The 21,629-nt window shown below is 45.3% G+C and overlaps 1 protein-coding gene across 14 annotated transcripts in view; it reads right to left on the reverse strand.

Annotated features, from left to right (window-relative positions):
* Nucleotides 1-16,137: 16,137 nt before the first annotated feature.
* The window catches only part of TIAM1 (T-cell lymphoma invasion and metastasis 1), a 175,202-nt gene continuing 169,710 nt past the window's right edge, over nt 16,138-21,629 (reverse strand). For all 14 annotated transcript variants that reach the window (XM_015299682.3, XM_046900829.1, XM_015299661.3 and 11 more), the window contains 3 exons: nt 21,516-21,603; nt 20,519-20,691; nt 16,138-18,546 (listed from right to left, as the gene is read on the reverse strand). In XM_015299682.3, the coding sequence (XP_015155168.1) occupies nt 18,074-18,546; nt 20,519-20,691; nt 21,516-21,603 (734 nt within the window). In that variant the 3' untranslated portion in view covers nt 16,138-18,073. The remainder of the gene's footprint in view (nt 18,547-20,518; nt 20,692-21,515; nt 21,604-21,629) is intronic.

A 21,629-nucleotide genomic window follows, 5' to 3' on the forward strand; every position in this document is an offset into this window, starting at 1 on the left:
CTGTTATAATGTGAAACAGAATAGGTAGCTTTTATTACACTCGGTCTATTTCTGGTTCCCATAAATGAAAATAAATCTGCCTTGTCACCTCAGCAGGCATGATTTTTCCTCCCTCTCATGGGTACTAAGAGCTTTGACAAGAAAACTACCTTTTATTTGAGGAAAGGGGAAGGCAGCAAAAATAAATGTAATGTCTCAAAAATTCAGTCAACTGTGCAATTCCAAATTAACCAGGGAGAAGTAAAGTTCTTCGCCCTGTCCTACCCCAAATTATCCCCAGGGTCATTGTGAGACACCAGGGAACTCAGTGGTCACCAGCCCCGTGAGGTAGAATCCATGTGGGGTATGCCAACCCAGCAGGGCACTGGCACAGCTGGTGGCTCACCTAGGCTTTGCCATAAGGTCAGGTTTTATCCTTCACGAGTGTTACGCTGTGCTGGGCAGGTTTCCCATCCCAAAGCACCCATTACTTCAAAATGACCTGTGTAACCCATGTACCTCTCACATAACTTCTGTGCCCGGACCTGAAGCAGCTGGAGTTGTGTGCAAGTATTTGGGCAGCTTGAGAAGTTAGGCCGGGTGCTGAGGAAGGAGCTTCAGGCCTCTGTGCCACTCTGTGTCAGCATAAGTTCAGAGAAAAAGCATTCAGGGACTTCTTTTTTCACCAGTCCAAGGGCTAAGCTCTCTTCCCCTGTGCCCAAATTAGAATATATGGAAATGACTTCAAGAGACCTTTGCCTTAATCCTCTCTTCTGAGAGTGTTGTCTATATCACATCACCACAAGGCCTTATACCAAGGACTCTCTTTTTCAGGAAAGAGTAAACTCCATTCCCATTTTTATTCAGTGTTTATGTCAAAACTATTTGCAGGCTCTTCTAGTGGCTGAAGATTAAGAGCTCTTTCATCTACATTCGGTTACTTTGACTTAATTTCCTTCAATTCATTCCATCGGCAGATGCAATTATTTCTCTTCACAGACACTCCTCGCCTTCTGTTATCAAATTCACAGCAGCATTCATGAGTGGTGTCAGCTCCTGAGCAGAGCACATCTCCTTCTAAAGGACAGATTAGTGAGTAGGCGCTGCTTGCTTCCAACGCTTTCCTCCTGAGGGCCATACCGCAAGCAAGTCCAACTGAAGAAGAAAGGAAACACCATTTGTGCCGTATGGTATCTTCCAAAAGAAATGTTCAGGAAAAAAATAGACTGCCAGTGCAGAGGTAAAGAAAAAGAAAACATCACCACTCACTTTTGGCTGCAAAACATGTTTTCATGCTGCAGCCATTTAGTGTGCCGCTCCCTGCTATATGTTCAGAATAAAAAGGCAATGTGTCGTGGCAATGGAAATGGCACAGCAAAGGCAAGAGTCCTCCAGCAAGCATGTGGGTAAGGCAGGTCAGCCTGCAGCCACTGGGGCCCATTTATCCAGCAGCTGGCTTTACCTGAGTGCAGCGATACCATTGCTCAGTACTGAGCTGGCCTCCTGCTCCTGTCCTCAGTTCAGCTGGTTTTGGCCATCCATGAGTATGTGGGGGATATAGGAAAACTATTCTGCACTACTTAGGCTCCTTTAGATGGATACAAGTTCTAGCTGCTTTTATGAATAAAGAAAAGTAACAAACTCACCTTCTTGTATTTCAAGATATTAACCTAGATTTGGACAAAGAAATGGGGACTCACTGTCCCTGGAGGTGTTGAAGAGCCGTGTGGATGTGGCACTGAGGGACGTGGGCAGTGAGCATGGTGGGGATGGGCTGATGGTTGGACTAGATGATCTTCGAGGTCTTTTCCAACATTAATGATTCTATGATTCTATAATTCTATGAAATCAGATGACAGTAGCTTTGTTTCTATACTTTTTAACCTTTCCATCTCCTTTTCTCGACTGCTTTTTTCCTCATCTTTACATCTTTCTTTTCCTCTGATCTTTTCTTCTCTTTTGTGTTTTCTCCTCATCTTTGTCCCCCTTGGAGCAGCACATCCCCACCATCTCTCTCCAGCCTGGTTCAACCCAGAGCTGGGACACAGAGCTCAGTGTGGGGTGAGGCTGATATGGACAGGATGTGCTGTACACTGTGTAGCAAACAAATGCAACTAACCCTCTTCTTGCACACAGATGCAGAAGTCTTATAGTTCTTACTAAATATAAAGCTCCCAGGTTGCTCTGTGGAATGCAGTGAAGGGCACTGAAGGGGCACAAGCCATTTTCAAGTGTTGATGCAGACAGAAGCAGCAAAAAAATGGTGCTTTTTTCTATACAGTTCTCATAGAAATCTTTCACACAGCAAACTGTGTGCTTCTCAGATAGATTTTGCATGGCTATTCACCACCACAAAAGTTCACTCATCTCTGCTCCGACCTCTTGTTCTGCCCCACAGACAGGTAGAAAGTTGGCCCTGAGCAGCAGGGACAGAGTAGGGCTGGTCAATGCTTCCCCCACTCACAAATCCAGTTGGCAGGCAGATCTGACAGATTCCCTGGAAGAGGTCCTTCCCTTTCCTTCCCTTTTGCAGGCAGGGGTCCATGCGAGCATATGGTCTGTACCAGTAGCACCTTGCTCATCATATAAAGCCATCAGAACTGTAAAACCTAATGTATTCTTTGTGTACATCTTGTGAGCGCTGATGCCTCTGGGCTATTGATTCTTTTTTCCCTCCTGTTCTCTTCTACACCAGTGGCATTTTATCAGGTTGATAATTCAGCTGTATAAGAATCCCCCGATATCAGCATTAGTTTTGTCAAATCCCTTTTCCCTGCACGAAGACAGACAGGCACTCTATTGAAACAATAAATCCATTATGTCAACACAATTAATTCTGTTAACTGATTAAAACATTCTGTCGAGGAACAAAAGGCATTCATCTAATATCTTCATCTAGTTGACAAAACACAAATCAGAGTCTTTGAAGTCGTCGTGCTCTATGCCAAGGAAAGTCCATCGTGTCAACATGCCATTTTCTTTGGTTTGCACAGAGTGGGGATGCATGGGCTCTACCAGTGATCTGCCCAGTGACACACAGAGAGCTATTGTATCTCCTGGTGCCTGTATTCCTCTCTGTCTGCCTGGACAAGGCCGTCTGCAAGGGACCGCTTCCAATTGTGTGCTTGTACCACAACGATCTTTTCCCTGGGTCAGGGACCATCATTCCTCAGTGCATTTATTTATATAACACAAAAGGAAAGGGATGGCTTCCTTCTCTGCTCTTGCAGTACTGTAAGTGCTTGATTTCTCTTGGCACTTCTTAATGCTATTATAGAGCAAATCACTTTCAAAGTCACTGGTGAACACAAGGGGTTTCAGGGCTCCAAGTTTCTAAATGAGATCTGCCATCCATGAGTGCCTCCATATGCCTTAAGGAAAGACCCTCTCTTCTCACACGTTGGTTTTTACTGCAAACATTGAAAATTAGAGTTTGAAATTTTCCATTTTTTTTCTTCAGGGAATCATTTCATCAAAAAAGGACCACAGGTTTCACTCAAGCTCTTAACAGTGGTCTATGGAAGGAACAGAGAAAGGAAGTTTTATATAGGGATTATGTTCCTGTTTTCTCTCTTCTCCTCATAAGAGGTGAGTTGTGCCACAAGATGAGTTTTCAAGTCAGCAGAGCAGTCAGTCCTGCTTCCCTGGAAGCTGAAGTGCAGCCAGTGGGGGTGGTTCCTCTGCAGCAGGCCTGGAAGTGCAATGTGCAAGAGCAGATGGCTAAGACGAACTCAGTCTGGTGTAAAAGACGGCCTCTGAGAGCTGAGAGAGGGCTGAGATGCATGTACAGGGCAGAACCGCTGTTGCAGCTATTCCTTTACTACCCATGGGTGCATGCACTGGGACAGTTGGCTTTCTGGCCATGGAAAAAAACCAGATGCAGCAGGACATGTTGCAGTGGTTACTTGGCAGTACCCTGAAAGCAGCAGGATGCCACCAGCCTTTGAAGTGCTGCCCGTTCCACACACCAGACGTGAAACACAGGCCAGGGCAAGGGCTGTGATCATCATAGCCACCTGCTTATTGCGAAGATAAAGTGGCCTCATCTATGGACAGGCAGTAGATTTTAATAAGTTCATTTTAAAAGCAAAATTATAAAGAATTAAGACGTTTACAATAAACTTTCAAGGAAAACCCTCCAAGTACACTTCATCGCATCTAAATCTCTTTCAGACTAAGTCCCACATTTCTTTTTACAACCACTGGTAGCTGCGTTTTCCTCCTTATACTTTCTAAAAGGCAACAGCATAGTCTCACGTAATGCTGGTAGGATGATTGGGAATTGTGTGGTTATCAATAGACAGCTGATTAGCAATTTTTCTCCCATCCATGTCTGCAGTGGTTAAGAAATATCGAGTTCATCCCTTCCTTTTTTAAGAAACCTTATTTTTTCCTATTCTGCTGGAAAAATAACCTGTTTTGGCTGATCTATGATTTAGCCCTCTGCTGTTGTCATGCATTGTTTTAGAGTCTCTTATGAATTGTGGTAGTGAGCTGAATTCCTAATGTACTTATGCATATGCTTACCTTTAAGCTGGTGAGTGATTCTTGCAAGATCAATAATGCTGTGTTTAAGTACGTGCTTAGGGGCTTTGCCGGACTGAGACTGAAGTGTTCAGATTCTACAGCGTTGAATTCCTGCTGGACAAGTTCTGCAGTCTTTAGATTTGTTATAGATTTAATTTTGCAGACAAGCTTTTTTTTCGTTTATTAGGCGGCTGCTGTCCCCAAAGCAAATCTGTTATGACATTTTTTTGAGTAATTATCTCAATGTTCCCACAGACTTCACCTGTTGTATTGGCTGAGACAGTCAGCTCTCGGAACCTAAGAAGTAGTACAGAAGTTATCAAAGTTAACAACAGTAACAAATTATGTGATAGCTATTTTGCTGATTTGACTAATGAGATGCTTTTCCAGTGCGGGGCAGATGTTGCAGATACACAGGCACAGAGATAAGCCTACATCTCTGGAAATTGAATTCTTACCTTCAGGAAATATTCTGGTCAACATTCTCACAAGTGCTCATGGGAAGCCATCCTGTGCTACCTAGCTGAATAAAACAAGTAACTGGTTAGGGATAGCCTATTTCCAATTCTAAAATTGTCCAGTATTATCTGAAGTGCTTTGATACTTGATCTAGCTGTTGGCAAACCTTCTATGGCAGGGGGGTTGGAACTTGATGATCTTCGAGGTCCCTTCCAACCCAAGCCATTCTATGATACTCATAGTCTGAGATTTTGACATGTTTCATAAGAAACACCCACTGAAATCAGCTGCAAAATCTTCTTAAAACATCACTTGAAATCATTACAAGATCAAAACCAGTCTGCCAATCTGTGCAGTCATAATATTTTACACGGTATCTGTGCAGAGGTCCCTTGAAAATAAATAGTCTTAATTGTATATAGTTTCTCTGTTGTTTTTCCACTTGTTTGCCAGTATATTAAATGTGCTGTACACAGATTTTTCATTCCTTTTAAACAAACAACCAAAAAAAAAACTAGGTTAACCTTTCAGTACAAACATTTCCCTTCCAGACACGGAAATGCCTCCTGTTTTGCAGCAAATGAAATGTTAGAACATAATGCAAAAGTGTATAAATACTTACTGCCTGGGAGAACAGAACCAAGAGGGCAACGCCAGGTTGAGCTGCTATTAATATATTGTACCAAGAGAAGAAGTAGAGAATTGTCAAATTGCAGAATGGTTAAGGTGGGAATGGACCTCTGGAGGCTTTCTACTCTAAGCTCTAGTGGGGCCATACACAGGTGTAGGCCACATTAGCTTAAGAAGGGACAGTAACTTGTAGAAGGGCCAAAGAGAAGTAAAGCAAAGCTTGGGGTTGTCAAGGGGTACACGGTTGCTCATTATACGTATGTGACATGGGGTCAGGAGCAAGGGAAATTGCTGACTGATGGGTGGTGCCACAGTGCTTGGTTTTAGAACACCTTTGAAACTTCCCTTGGGGAACACAGAAGGCTTGCTTGTGTGGCACATCCAGGCAGCCACCAGATGGAAGGCACAATCACGTCTGTCTTTGAGTCCTTGTGCTTTCCCTGAGGTCCTGGGCATGGAGAGGTGCTTGGATCCACATCATCCTTGGGATGTGGATGGTGACAAGTCAAGTGCAGAGGGACACAGAGATGGCACAAGATGTTTCAACTTTGTCATTGCCAGATGGTATTTTGGAAGCCCATACTTGCAGGCAGGAGGATAGCTGCTGCCCTCTGAAGATTGGTGACTTGTCTGCAGCCATCAGTCATTGGCCAACCCACTGGCAATGACACAGCCACCATGTACATGATACTGCATGTCTCCCAGCCTCCCTCCAAATTTACCAACTTTGGGCTATGTGGTAGATATCAGAAGATACCAGTAAAAATCACTCAACCCTCTGCTTCTCCCAAACTCCACTGTTGGTAAGATCCTAATCCCAGATCCTAATCCAGGGATTACACAGACCACAAAGCACTTGTCCCAGTCCTATGGCAGAGGATGTTAAGTGGAACATGCCTCCAGCACTCTTACTGAAGGCTGCCATGTGAAAGGCTGGAGCACAGCAAACACTGCCCTGCACAGCCTCTCATTTGTACCAGAGCAACACGGACCAGAGTTTTGGCAGCCATATGCAGTACCTTCCATTCCCACAGCACAGGGTCAGGTTAGCTGGCTGGTACCCACACCCTGACTGCCATCCCTGCCTGCATCAGAGAGGAGTGCAGAAGAAGTGAGTATTCAGGGAGGTGCCACGTGAGGACCCAGATTCCTCTGCAGGGTGGCAAATGTCAGCAGATGACTAAAGAACACCAGATGGCTTGTCAGGTTTTTCTTTTCACCCTTCTCTCACTCCCCAACCACGCTTGGTCACATTATCTTCTAGGCAAGTGTATTGCCTTTGCCTACATCTCCCCAGCCTCATTCCTCTGTGCCATGACCGCTTCATCCCTACAGACCTCATGTAGAGATGGATGTATAGTGAAAAGCACATCTCACACATGGCTACACAGAGGATGGTAGAATGAGGATTGCTTTCTCCCCATTTCAAAGACAGAAGGCAAGGGATTTGGGGGCTGTGGGCAAGGGAAGATGAGTGAGCAGTTGGAGGCAGTAGCAAGCCGCTGCTGTGTATGAAAGCAAGAATGTTCCAATTACAACCAAACCATATTCCCCAAGAAGGTTAATGTGGCACCTAAGCATTAGGGAGATGAGCAGGGCTACCTCAGAGGCCCTAGAGCTTTTAGGGTAGGGAAAGACTGACTGGAAAAGCAGGCAGGGGGGGAAGAGGGCAACTCAGGATAGCAGCAGAAGCATCACTCACTGTATCAGCACATCCTAGCAGAGACTATCAGCAACAAACCCTGGGCACATAAACAGACTGAAGCAGCAGGTGTTATGTTCCATGGAGCAGAAGAAGCTCCAGCCATAACTCCCCAAGCAGAGCCTGCTGCTGAGCCTCAGCCCAGAGGTGATGTAGGTACCCAGGGACTATCACTGTGGGTCAGTGCTGAGAGAGGGCACCTTTCCCATCCCTCCTCCTCCATAATGCTGCACATCTGAAAGTACACTTGGCCTCTGTATTGTTGAAGAAGTTCTTCAGAGTGCTGCATAACCTCTTGGTCTTTCAAGAGCATCTATTAGCACATGCATCCATAACAAGTCCTGGAGGCCTCAAGAGCTGCCTGGCTGAGTCGTTGGCTCAGGCACTCACATCCCCAGTAGGGACAGAGTGCACAAGGTGTGCTCCTGGAGCAGATCCTCCAAGTTCCACTCAGTCCCAAAGAACGTCAGGTCACTGACACCAGAATATATCTGCAGTGCAAGCCATGGCTGGACATGACTGGGGCTTTAACTTGAAAAGAACACCCCAGAGCCAGTTAGTGCTAATGCATTGTGCACTGAGAGCTCTGATCTGTACCTGTTCCTTGTCTGATCTAGCATGACAGCTTTTAGGTGAAATTGAATTTGTGTATTGTCCCAAAGCACCAATGACAGTTTTCACTGAGCATCCCTGTCAGGGGGTAACATGGGAATGGCAATAATTCAGTATGAGCACTGCCAGGGTAAGCTTAGTTTCAATAGCAGCAGCTGGAAGAGCTAATGTAACACCCCCTCATCACCCTAAAACCCATTGCTGCACCTGCAAACATACTTTTGCTGCCACCAAAACACAGAGCAGCCAACAGAAAAGGTTGTAGTTGTTTTTTGCCAGCCAGCATCTAAGCACAAGAGATGTCTGTAAGCATTTCTGTCTTGCACTTAAACAATTACAACAATTCCTTCAGGTTCATACTCAGATGAATTTGATTATGTTAGCAAAATGACATTGACCCTTCAGATGACTACATCAGTAGGTTTCAGAAACACACAGTGTGTATAGCGTCTCAAGGATGTTCACAAAATAACATGCAAGTGAGGGTGGCTCCAGGTGCCAACCCAGCAATGTTGGAGCTATAGGAGGAAAAGGCTCCACTGAAAAAAGATGTCGTGGTCCTCTGAGACAGCCTTCAAGTTACCTTTGTTTGTGCAGCTGAGGAGAAGCTTTTTCCCATCTGTAAGGCCAACATAGGTAGCTACATTATGGGAGAACCCTTCCTCCTTTCTTCTTCTCATTGCTTTCAGGACCAGTGAGTCCGAAAACTTAGTTGATAGACTGTGATTCCCACAAGTACATCTGTTCTCCAGCTGGAGATCAATACTGTACACCAGTCTGCAGCTTCTACACATAGCCGTGGGTTTACATGTCTCTGTCATGACACAGCTCTAAATTTCTGCGTGTTTGGGATCAACGTTTTATCATCCTGAAAGCATTTTCCTCATTCCCCACTGCCAGACATGTCAGGGATGGGACATTTTTTGTGGACTGACAAAGCACTTGGGACAATTAATAGTTTTACAAAGCATTAACTCCTTTGATTCATATTAAGCACACCCTTGCCTACCTCTGCTGTATGTTTTGTGCTTATTTATCAGCGTAGAGCCATAAGCCATCAAGTTAAAGCTCAAACAATTAGCTCATAGAATCACAGTCATAGAATAGCTTAGGTGGGAGGGGACATTAAAGATCAAGTACCAACACCAGCAGTGGGCCCCACCAGCTCAGGATACCGTTGTTGTTTCCATTGTCCTGAAATTATCTCCTCATTTGTCTCTTCAGTCCTTGATGGTGTTGTTTCTCTTCTCTCACCAGATCTTAATTCTCCTCACTAATGTTCATGAGCTTCAAGCCCTGCCCAGCAGTCCCAAACATCTCCCTGGGTCATCCACCAAGATCACATCAGCTGCAGCTCCCTTGGAGGGGAGCACAGTGTGTCCACATGGCATGGGGAAAACCTCCACAGACATCACCACTGCACTCACAGCACAGATTTTATCACAGCACAGTCCTTTTTTTTTTTTTTTACTTTTAACAATGATTTCATCTTTACTTCTTAAAGCGCAAGCAAGGATAGAAAGAAGGGTGACTTACAAATCATTTAATTACCTTCTGCCTTGTTTTCTTACTCTTTGTGAAGTTTTGGAAGGGAAATAGGGCCATATTTTCTTATCTTTTTAAGCTAAGAGTAGTTGCTGTCTTTTTCTATCTCTTTCCAGGACTATTCTAGTGTATAATTTGATAATAGCCTGCTATTGCAGTGACCTCGAAGAAAGCTCTTCCTGTTTTAGTCTTCTAGTCTACTACTGAAGATCTGACCGGCTATATTAGAAGCTTGAGGGAGGTGAAGAAGTAGATTCTTCTGAACATCTCCACCAGCACCAACATCAGGCATGCTTCCACAATCCCACTGTCTTCTCTAACAGCAGGTTTTATTTCCAAAACTTTCTGTAACATCATGGAGAACTTTTGAATGCTCTTTACTTGCCATCCATAAGGACTGTGAGGCAGTTCTCAGAGCAAATTTCAGTGGTGTTCAGCTCTTGTATTTATCCACCCAAGCACATCATAGGGAGGCTCTGCACAAAACCGGAAATGTGACTGGCTGCAGGCTACTCCATGGCTCTGTGGACCATGCGAAAGGCAACAGCAGCAGTGAGAGGTACAAAATCTTCTCCTTTGTGCAGTATCTGCATCTCTAAACCACTGACACAAGTGTTGTGACTGTGCTGAGCAGTCGGCCACCTTCAACACCTCTGCCTGCTAGGAGGAGCTATCCCAGCCCTTCCCTCTACCCTAAACCCCCGATGGTCTCCTCCAGTCCTTTTGGAGAGTCAGTGTGAAGTACTGACCAGGAGACAGGGAGAATCTCTTTCCTCCTTAATCAGGGACCATACTTGCTCCTTGGGAGGATCATAGAATCATAGGAACATCAAATTGTTTGAATTGGAAGGGAACTTTTAACAGCCATCTGGCTCAATCCCCCTGCAATGAACAGGGACATCTACAGCTCCATCAGGTGCTCAGAGCCTCCCTCATACAGCCCGACCTTGAGTGTGTTCATGGATGGGGCATCCACTGCCTCTCTGGCCAACCTGTGCCAGTGTTTCACTGCCATTATTGTTAAAAAAAATTAAAAAAATAAAGAAAAGTTTTCCTTATATCCAGTCTAAATCTCCACTCTTTTAATGTGAAACCATTTCCCCTTGTCCTATCACAGCAGGCAGTGCTAAAGAGCCTGTCCCCTTCTTTCTTACAGCCCCCCTTTAGATATTGAAAGGATCAATCCCACTGCAATTAGTGGTGGGATGACCAGAAAGATATGAATCTCTCTAATACCCCTCGAAGAGTTAATTAAAGGGGTCTAATCTCATCTGAGAAGAAGAGAATCTCAATCCATTGCTGGAAATTACTTTCTCTAATAGAATGACGTAAAACCAACTAACACCCTGCACTGAGTCAATAGTTGCCCTATAACTGAACGCTTTGCATAACACAAAGCAAAGGACACGGTGCTCTACTACCTACAGAGCACGTTTAATATATATATATATATTTCTGTTTGTTTGCTTTATTAAAGCCACAATCCCCGGGCTTTTAAATACAGCTGAAGAAAGATCGCAACCAGGACATGAACACCGCATTTGCAGGGCAAGAGGGACCTCCACTGGCTGCAGAACGAAAGGAGCAGGGTTTGGTTGCTGCGCAGAGCCTCTGCTCCAACCAATTATTTACTAACCGCCCCAGCAAACAGGCACAGCCCAGATAGCTCAGCTCCTTGCCAGCTTGGGGTGCTCCAGGCAGGGCAGGGATGTCTGGGCTGAAGCGGGGCCCGGGAGGCAGGCAGGCGCTGTGCTGGGCACGGCCTGCAGCCAGCCCCGAGAGCTGCCCTGCAGTTGGGTGGGAGACGAAGGAGCAAGGCCTACACCGGGCCAGCCCAGAGACTGCACAAAACAATGGGCTTTTTTTTTTTTCTCTGAGAAGCCAAAGGAGTGCTTCTAGAACCACGTCTATGCTATTACATTTAAAACACGGCGCCAGAGCCTGCCCTCTGGCACTACACATCTGTATGGCAGAGATCAACGCATCACCACAACATGGTGGCCACAGGCAGATGGCTCCTGCAGCTGTCCCACATCAGCACAGAGCGTGCAAGGCCTGAGAAGCACCTGGCTGTGGGTGGTGTCTAGAGCAGTGCTTGTTGGTGCCCAGTTTTGTCCAGCACCTTTTTCAAGGTGAGGCCCACGCCATGTAGGCCGCAGCCACATGTGGGCCCATGGCACAGAGCAGCACTCGGTGCCTCCCAGGGCTGCACACACTGCTCGGTGCTCAGAAGTGCTACTGATATCTGCCTCCCCACACAGCACACACAGTTGCAGGAGGAGTTTTCCCTCCTTCTCCCCGTGTCACACAGACAGCTGGCTCCCAGTAGCACTGTGTTTCCATGCCAAAGCAGTGGGGGGGATTTCAGATCTGGCACAGCAAAGTGCACAGCAAGCTGGCATGCACCAGCCACTTGTCACTGCTTGTGTGCATGCTTTCTGCCTGATGCCCTCACACTTCCATGGCTTTACTACTTCACTGCAAGTATTACAAACTGCAAGTAATCCTCCACTAAGTAGCAAACTGGCTGCAGGAGATGCCACCTGAAGCTGCTGTCTTCTCCAGACACCCCCACACAGACAGAGCCTTGCACCCCTGGATGGCTACAGTGGCTGTGGCTGATGAGATTTGAGCAACAGCACTGACCTCAGGTCTGTGGGATACCACTGTCTTATGGAGTGTCTTAAGATTCTACACCATGAAACAGCACTGTGCAGCTGCATTTAGGCAACTGAATCCCACTCATTTTAGTGGCATCCCATTCAGAAAGTCCCTGCAAATTCATGGGTGCTTGAGTGTAGTTCGGGAATCATCACAGATGTTTGCCTTCTTCCTTACAGGCGTGTTTGTGGGTACTGCCTGAGGCACTGGGCCCTACTTCCTACTGTCCCCTGCACTCAGCCCTTCCCAGAGCTGTGGTTAAGTCAGGGTGCCCACCTTGACCACCTTCCAGACTCTGGGAGGGGGGAATAGAACTTTTAAGTCTGATGTACTCAAAGATAGTAGTTAAGGGGATATTTTCTCATTTCAGGTATTTTGCTTCAACTGGGAGAAGACAGAATGGCAGAGAACATGATTTTGTATCCAGAGGGAGAGTTTAGATAAAAGTCCAGTGATGTTTCTGCAGAAAGGTCCCAAGGATTAATGGCAGTCAGCCACTGCTGCCTGTATTGTGTCCAGTGCACTTCGGGTGCCCCAGAAAATGCACCTACATCAGCACCAAGCAGTCCTCACTGGGGTGAGAGGACCAGGATACAGTGACTTGTGGCCTCCACTGTTGGCTCTCTACTCTCCCCCTCTACCCCCAGTAAATCTGCACTCCTGCCACTTCTTATGGAAGGCTGTTACCAAGCTTTATCTCCTGGGAGCTTGTCTACTTGTTCCATCACAATATTGTCATCTTTTGATACAAAATTGAACATACGTTTTTCCATTTATTCCTCGTCTGAAAAGAAAACAATACAAACCTTCCCCGTTTGACTGACTGGGAGTGGTGCAGAGGGGGTCAGGATCATAGGACAGTGCTGGTGGGAAGGGTGCTCAGTAGGGTCTCCAGCCCTGCGACCAGACCAGGCTCTGAAGGCTTTCTCCACACCACCCTTCCAAACCGCCAAAGAAGAGCCCTGCCCAGGTTCTACAAGCAATTTGTTCTCATTTCAGGAGCCCTGAGGCATTCCCCCAAGGTTACGTGCAGCCAGTATCACCTGTAATGTCAGTGCACAGGGGTGAACAGCTGCAGAAACCATGCATGGTTTTATTTTGAAGGTCAAATGGAAAATACTTCATCGGTTAAAATTATTCCCTGGCTCATCATCATTCCTTCCATGTCATGAAACTGATTGGAAACAGAACTGAGAGGAGAAAGCAAGCTGGATACTTCCGTACTAGAGGATTCCCAGGTGTACCTGCTGGACACACAATTCCATGCACTCCAGGCAGTCAGTGTGACTTTTCTCACCTCTTCCTCACTCTGCCACAAGAAACGATTACTTACTACATCTAATTACCTCTTTACATTAATGAAAAGGAAGCACCATGCAGCTCTGCCTCCCACAAGCAGTTCACAAGCTTGCTCCATGACCTTGTGTACTCCTCCACCGGCCTTCATTTGTCAAACTTAAACCAGGAACAATTTACCCAGGCCCTAAGGCTACTACAAGTTCTCATTATTGCCAAGAGCTCCTCTAGCCCATGCCCATGTGCAACACAGTGTTATGTATTATTAACAGGATGCGGCCAAAGGAAGAGAGAAATAGAGGAAGCAATTTTTCAAATGTTTTCTTTCCCTTCATCTTCCCCTCCCAGAACAATGCAGAGCCACAGCAGGCTTCCAAAGTTCTGGGCTGGATTCGTTCAGCAACACTGACACGCTGACAGTTCTCAATCTACATGCATGACAGCTCTCCTAATTGGAAAGATTACAAAAGTCTACTGCTCAACTGAGTTTCTCAGCAACTGCTAAGAGTAAAATTAAAGGGAAAGGAAAACCAGCTGCAAAGTACCATAAGACATCCACAGTGGGAATGGGAGCTGTGGGAGAGGCAGCACTCCTGTCCCCATTTAATTTGGCCATATTAAAACTAGCAGCACACAGGCAGCAGGGTCACATCCTCAGCACAGTATGTGCAGAGACAACGACCACAGAAACAAAATGCTGCCTGTGCCATTCTGAAGCAGGTGCAAGCAGAGCAGGTCTGCTAGAGAGGACAACAAATAACATCTGACCGGTGAAAAGAGTTAAAAGCAGTTCCCAAAACTCAGTGCTATGGGATGCCTGTGCTTTTCCCATGGATGACTGCTGCTGCTCTTCTACTGCAGGCAAGACCTAGGGGCTGTGCAAGACTTCAAGAAACAACAGCAATAAAAACTTGTTTTCTAATCAACCAGCTCCCTACTTTCCCCAGCTCACATTCTAGGGCCAGTCTGCCAGAATCTATACACAAAAGCAAACTGCTTGTGCTTGAGGAGTCCTAGCTCCACTCTCCTATGAAGCAAAGCTGAGGGAGCTTGGCTTGTTCAGCCTGAAGAGAAGGCTCCAGAGAAACCTCACTGCGGCCTTCCATATGAAGGAGCTTCCCACATGAAGGGAGCTTATAAACAGGAGGGAGACTGACTGTTTACATGGTTTGACAGTGATGGGGCAAGGGGGAATGATTTTACACTAAAAGAGAAGAAATTTAAATCCTCAGAGGGCGGTGAGGCACTGGCAGAGGTTGCCCAGCTGTTCTGTGATCCTGTGATTCTACGTTTCTATGATTCTATGACAATGACAAATGGTGGGAGCCAGGGTATCACCCGTGGGCCAGGGAAGCTTCTGCCAGTCTGCTGGGAACAGCAGCCCCCTATCCACAGTGGATCCTCACAGCTGGACTAAAACTCAGCACCCCGAAAGGGCTGGCTTTGGTGTTTAGGCTTTGGCCTAGGCTTCTGGCCAGTTATTACTGGCCACACCTAAACTGAGGGGCTCTTCCAGTAACAAGAGAATTCTGGATTTTGCTACCCCCCCTGCCTCTCTTCTTTAAATATACACTTCCGTTTCTTGTGATCATCACTGAAAAAGAAACCAATGTAGCTGGTTGTGGATATAGTAAGGAAAATGGCAACTGTCTCTTCTGCAAAATATGAAGTGAGTGCTACCCACATAGACTCTGCGCAGTTCAGGCCTTACGTCTTTCCCAAGCTATAGTGGTTGGCAGGTGAGAATACAAGAACTACTCCAAAGCATTGCGCCTTCCACCTACCAAACCATTTATGTAAGACCTCATATGAGATAAATTAACTACATAATGTTAATTCCTGAAGCAAAGCATGATGTTATGGAAGTAGGACAAGGCTCTTTGTATCTGAAAGCTGAAGGCAGTTGCTGGAAGCGCTGTAAGTACTCACAGAATCATAAAACAACCTGAACTGGAAGGGACCCACAAGGATCATCAAGTCCATCTCCTGGGTCCACAAAGGAATATCCAAAAACTAAACCATGGTGGAAATACGCCTATGTAAACAGAGGCAAATACATGAGCACATCTGAAAAAAGGTTATGGCAGTTAAAATGAAATTTCATATTTGTTCACATTCATTCTCAGCTGAATTTACGAAGGAGAACTAGAATGCTTTGCTCTACGGTTTTGTTGGTAGATGATGCGCTTTCACAGACTTGGGGGAAAGAGCTGTTAGTTGCAGACTCGAATGCATTACTTTACTGTGTTGTAAGTAGTCACACTGGGCAAGTATCTGCATCCAGCATTTGGTGTTCCAGTCTGGTTTTCCATTTTCTAATAGGCAAGGCTCCAGACTTGGATCTTCTACTGGGAAAAAGAAAATCAAATAAATAAAAATGAGTTTTCAATAGAAGAGAAGGGACACCAACAAGCTTGCTGTGGCCTTTCACTCACAGGTAAACTGAAGTTCTGCACTCAGGGCCAAAGGAGCAGTTCTTTACCCTATAGCCCAGATTCCACTGAAATGCAGCTGAGAGCTGCAACTGGAAGAACCCATTCCAAAGGGACATCTGCACAAGACCCAGGGCGTGCAGCATTAGAGGTGGAAGCCTGACAAGTAAAGAGACTCCACAGGCTTCAAAAGCAAGGAGCGGGTCCCACAGCTTCAGCTGCTGTAGGACTTGCTTCCTACTTGCTTTCACTGAGAAGGGTGCCTGTCTTGGAGAACATGTACACGTACCACTATTTTGACTGTTTTTTCCAGTATTTTATTTCTGACAGGCATTTACAACGTTCCATTCATAGAACTAAAAACATAAAAATAGACCTTCTTTCAGCTTATAAAAGAAATATATAAGAACCTTTGACATAGACATGTCATGACATTATGTACAAGAACAACGGTACCTTCCCAGTACCAGCCTTCCAGTATTCCAGAACTGACTGTATTCCACTGGGTACAGCATAGGACAGCTAAAACCTCTGCTTTTCTAGTATGCTGGGACACAACTGACGGGTAGATGATATAAAACAATGATGTGATCATACAAAGGGTATAGAAACCTTTCTAAAGCTTTTACGAAAAGAAATGAGAAGATAGCAAAAGGTTAAGAGAGAAAGCTTTCATAAGAACAAGTATAGTGCACCAGAAACCAGAAAGGGGTGGAGGAGAGGGGGATATGCTAAGTGGGACACAAAGACAGTGATGGATTTTGGGGGGAATAATTTTCGTTATGTTTTAAAATATAGTCAGAGTGGATTTTATAAAATATAATCCTAAAGTTATTATAAAATTTCAGGTTTTCAAAGTACCTACTGATGTGTCAAACACCAGTAGATACCAAAAAAAAAGAAAACTTCATATAATTTTCCTTTGTTTTTGTTTTTTTTTTTTTTTCCTCATAGGTGAAACTGAAATGGGAAAAGCTATATAAATCTTAAAAGAAAAAAAAAAGTGCTATTTGTGTTTTGCATTTGGAATTCTACTTAAAAACCATTTTAGTCACATTTTACCCTGTTTTAGATGCTTAAATAAAAGGTTGAAAACGTTGAAGAGGTTTAGAACTTGCTCATGTTCTATTGCAGCGGAAAAGCTTTCGTAAAGGAATTAAAATACACTAGTTTCACCCACAGTAGGAGAATGGATGAGGTCAGTTTTTTTGGCCATGAATTCCCTGTCCCCTAAGCCCAAACTGTGTCAGAGAAAGCAGACCAAACGAATCCACGGTGCTGCTGCCCCAGCGGCAGCGAGGTGGCACCACGGATCAGTTTGCTCCACTGTAATTCAGTAATGTCATTTTATTCTTTTTATTATCTAACTAAACTCCAGCCTCAAACATATACAATAATCCTTTTCTTGAAGAAAGTTATATCTAAATAAGAGTTTCCAGTTCATATTTTAATATAAAACCCACCATTCCTAACCCTCTGCAAAAAGCTAGCCTCGTATCCTAGACATGGAGCTAAGCTAACACTGTAAAATTCTTATCCCTTTGTGCCCCTGCATCTCAGGTAAAATACAAAAAAATATTTCTTCAAGTGTTAAGTTTGGATCTCTTAAGAGAGTTTGGCATCTTTACAACGTTATGCAAAACTAGAGCTTCCAACATTGACATTAAATTAGACCAGCCACAGACCAAGAGGACTTAACACAACAGAAATCCCAAACCTTTCCTCACACATTCCTAAAATACATGTATATTCTCTTACATTTAAAGAGGGAAAAGTAATAAGAATACTGCAACTGTACACGTTAAAAAGGCAGTTTCCTCATTCAGGAGATGAACCTACGGTTGACATTTTACGGCTATAAAACCCTTTGTTCGTTGTGCTATTGTATAAGCTAGTTTGCTGTACGTAGGTTAAGACATCCAGAATAATTTGTTTTCCAGTGATTATATTCTCCCCATACTTAATTTCAGCCCCTGATTATGTTAGAATAAATAAAATAGTGTGAAAGCCCTTGGTAACGTAAGACAGGACCTTAAGGTTATTCCAAGTTTTGAGCGTTTTACAGTTGCCTAAAGTGTGGCCGCATGGCTTCAGACCAATTCAGCTGCCGTAATGGTGTGTGCAAGTGTGCAATCTATGGGGACTCACTCTCGGCGGTGTGCCGGGAGCGGGAGGGAGGGCGGGCAGGATGGGGAGACCTACGCATCTCTGGGCAGGGAAGGGGACCGGTTTAGAGCTCCGTGTTCAGTTTCCTGCTCGGGACAAAGTCTTCACGCCTGACCCAGATGACCTCTTCGCCGTGGCCCTCCACGTCACCGTTGATGCCGGTCAAGGCCGCCTGCTTCTTCAGCTGGGTCATCCTGGAGGCGTGCGTGTCCATGGCAGGGCGCGAGCGGTCTCCGCGGCATGTGATGGAGGCTGCCTGCAGCCGCTCCCGAAGGTCTCGGTCGGCCACGGAACCCCTCATGGCCTCACAGTACTCATCGTCATCGCTGAGGATGTCCGTTTCCTTGATGTCCTCCTGCTCCTCATACTGAGCAAGGTCAAACTGTTCCTCTACCCAGCGGTCAGTGTCCCCACCGTGCGTGGGCTGCTGGGGCTCTTTTTCGGGGCTGCTTGTGAAGACGGCATCTGAGTCAATGGTAAACCTGTTTCGGGCCAGCCGCCGCCTCCTCCTCCCAAGAGACTTGCTTGGGGCTGACACTGTGCACACACAAAGATAAAACCCCAGAGGCTTTTTACACACGGTACAATTCTCTCTAAAAAGTTAGTCTTCCAAGGGCCCTTTATTTAACACCGCTAGGCACAAACCAGGCAGACTCCCAAGAATGACCTAGTCATTCCGCATCCTCCCTGTGGGCTTCACTCAGCTCCTCGGCACAAGTCTCTTTCCAGCTGAAAAAGGAGTTTCTGCTACTCAGATCCATGGCTGGGATAATGGCCCACAATTACTGTTCCTCCTAAGTGGTAGGCAGCCAGCCAGCACAAAGTGCATCTGCTCAGCTCAGCTTCTTGCAAGAAGCACCCTGCCGTGAGTACACAGCAAAACCCAGCTAGCTTTACACCTCAATATGGGAAACTGCTTTGTCTCGGGTAAGAGCAACATTACAGGTTTCCAAACGGCTACCTCATTACTGAAGGTGCTGCAATTGTTGCTTTATTTATGGTGTGTTTTCGATCCAAGCTGTGCTAGCCTCTTCTCCACTTTCTCCCTGCCAGGGAAGAGGGAGGGAAGAGAGAGGAAAAAAAAACCAACAACAAAAAAACCCTTTCAGAAGTTCCTTACTCAGCATCAGCTGGTCTACTAGCTTTTGCAAATGGCCCAATTAGCAAATTCACATCTTCTGTGTTGGAACATCATCCTAAGAGGCTTGTGAGACAAAAAAGCAGGGGATGAGTCCTACAGCAGGAGGACCTGCAGCATCCCAGTGCTTTACGTGCACACACTCAGTTCTGCTGCAAGCAGGTGAACTGTGAGGTTATAGTTTGTCCTTCTTCACTCAACAGCACCTTAGCACTTGCAGAATACTCACTGATCTCTAGCAGCCTGGGGAGCATGGGTTATATTTTAATATCCCTGAGCCTCAAAACATGCACAAAGGATAGCAGCTAAGCAGTTGCAGATTTTAACTATAGCGAAAGGTCTGGACTTTGAAAGATTTTCATCTCAGCAGAATTCATCACGCAAATGCACTGACAAGCCAAAATAAAATAAGGTTTGGCATCCACACATCAGCCCCACAGGCTGACTGAAGGAGCACTGCTAAAACCATTGCAATTTGGCCTTCCCTCGCATCTTCTTGCCTATGATTTTAAGCGTCTGTGAAGCAGATGGCTAACATCGCTTCAACTGAGAAGCCATGCTGATAAAAATGCTATTGGTCTGGCCTGCCCATTACAGAAGAGGAACAGAAAGCCTGATTGTCTACACTGCTGGATCTAATGAGCAGAAAAAAATAAAAGTAAAAACAAAAAACAGACCAGAACAAAACACGTAGCGGGGCCGTGTATTTTTCAGTTGGAAGCAAGTGTTTCATCCCTCCATCATCTAGTGTTCTGAAAATGAAAACCTGCTTTTCCCTGGGATTTTCTCACTGCTTTTGCCTGCAGTCAACTGAAAAGGAAAATCCACGGTTTAGGACAGACCATTACAATAAGAATATCAAACGTATGCCTCTCAAAGTGCGAGAAGTAGAAGCACGTGCCTTTATAAGCCATAAAGCTGAAAAGGCTAAAATGGAGGGCATAACGAGCTGTCTCTTCAAACCACATCCCTCACGCAGATCTTTCTTGTGCATTTTACTTTAAAAGTGCTTGGGTTAGTTCAAAAATTCTGTACATGCTTTTGTTTAAAAAAATATGCAGTGGGCTTCTGCTTTCTTCAGTTGAGACCCATTTCCAGATTAAAGTGCACAGCCAATTGGTATCGACGGGAATCCCTTTTCTCCCTTCCATGCCAGGAGGACCGCTCTGAAGCTGAGCCTCGAGTGCAAAGCAAGGTAAATAGAGGCAATTTAAGGCTCCGGAAGAGGTGAAGCATGGAAAAACAGCAGGTTGGTTTTTTTTACATACACAAGAGAGAACGCCAACAGTAATGTGCAAATATCAGACACCACCACATCCTACAACGGTGCTGGGGTTACAGGGATCTTGAAAGTCTGTAGCCCTACAGTACCTGCCCTGTTCATGGCTGGCCTTGCACCTTTTAGAGCACACAATCTTTTTCCACCAAAAGGAACATATTGCTGGGATGAGGGCAAACTTTCGGTTTTAAGAAGCTGCCTTCTGTGCTTATCCCGCAGAATCGAATGCACTGCCTTCAGAAAGTCCTTCCTGTGTTCTGGTGAACTGAAAAAGAGGAAAGAATACCAGAGGCAGAGTTACCTCTTGCAAACTGCTAAAAGCTCACTGTAAATGAGATAATTCATGACCAGTACTGTAAGTTAAAACCGCAAACGGACTGGCATACATTTCCCCCCAAGAAGATTCAATGTAAAATAGTATTTTCAAGGCAAAGCCAAATCTACAGTTATTGCAACAGATACCAAAGAAGACAAATGCACTGTTGATTAACAAATCCTGTTGTCATGCACTCCTTTTCGTCCAAAACCAACCACACACTTTGCTTTGTCTGATCAACATCAAGCTGACCTGTGGTGACTAATTCAATCTCAGTTTGTAGCCTGTAATCACACACCAAGAAGTCCTGCAGATCTGTACTGCCTAGTAGTGGGACCTGGCTTGATATCAGCTCTGTTGGACCCTGGCAAGTTTGCAAGTTCTCATTTGAAGTCTAAAGCACAGCAGGGCAACCACCACAGCAAAGACAAAATTCATCTAAGGAAAGACTAATGCCCTAAGGACAGTAGTTGGAAGCTGTTGGCATGAAAAGTACCAGCTGAACAAGACACATTAGCAGCTACCTGGCAGAAAGATCCAGGAGTTTAATTGGATGTAAATTTGTGAAAGGAGAAGTGTAATAAGGACATTCCTATAAAAACATGAGGTTGATCAAATATATGCCTTTATCCTAGGTAGAGTTTCATAAAGGTTCTACACACTCTCCCTACTTTTCCCCCTGGGGCAGTTCCCAGACTGCCTTAGACGAATGACATAGGCAAGCTGGGATCCAGGGATGCAGCTGCCATTGGAAGATTTGGAAATACACTTACCTACAGCAAAGGTGAAACGTTCTTTCTGGCCTGCCTTCAGACTCAGATTTAACGTGGACAATCTCACATACAGAATTGGTCTCTGCATCTAAAGCAAAAGCAAACAGCACTTCA

Source organism: Gallus gallus, chromosome 1 (genome assembly GCF_016699485.2).
Source record: "Gallus gallus isolate bGalGal1 chromosome 1, bGalGal1.mat.broiler.GRCg7b, whole genome shotgun sequence".
Taxonomy (NCBI): Eukaryota; Metazoa; Chordata; class Aves; order Galliformes; family Phasianidae; genus Gallus; species Gallus gallus.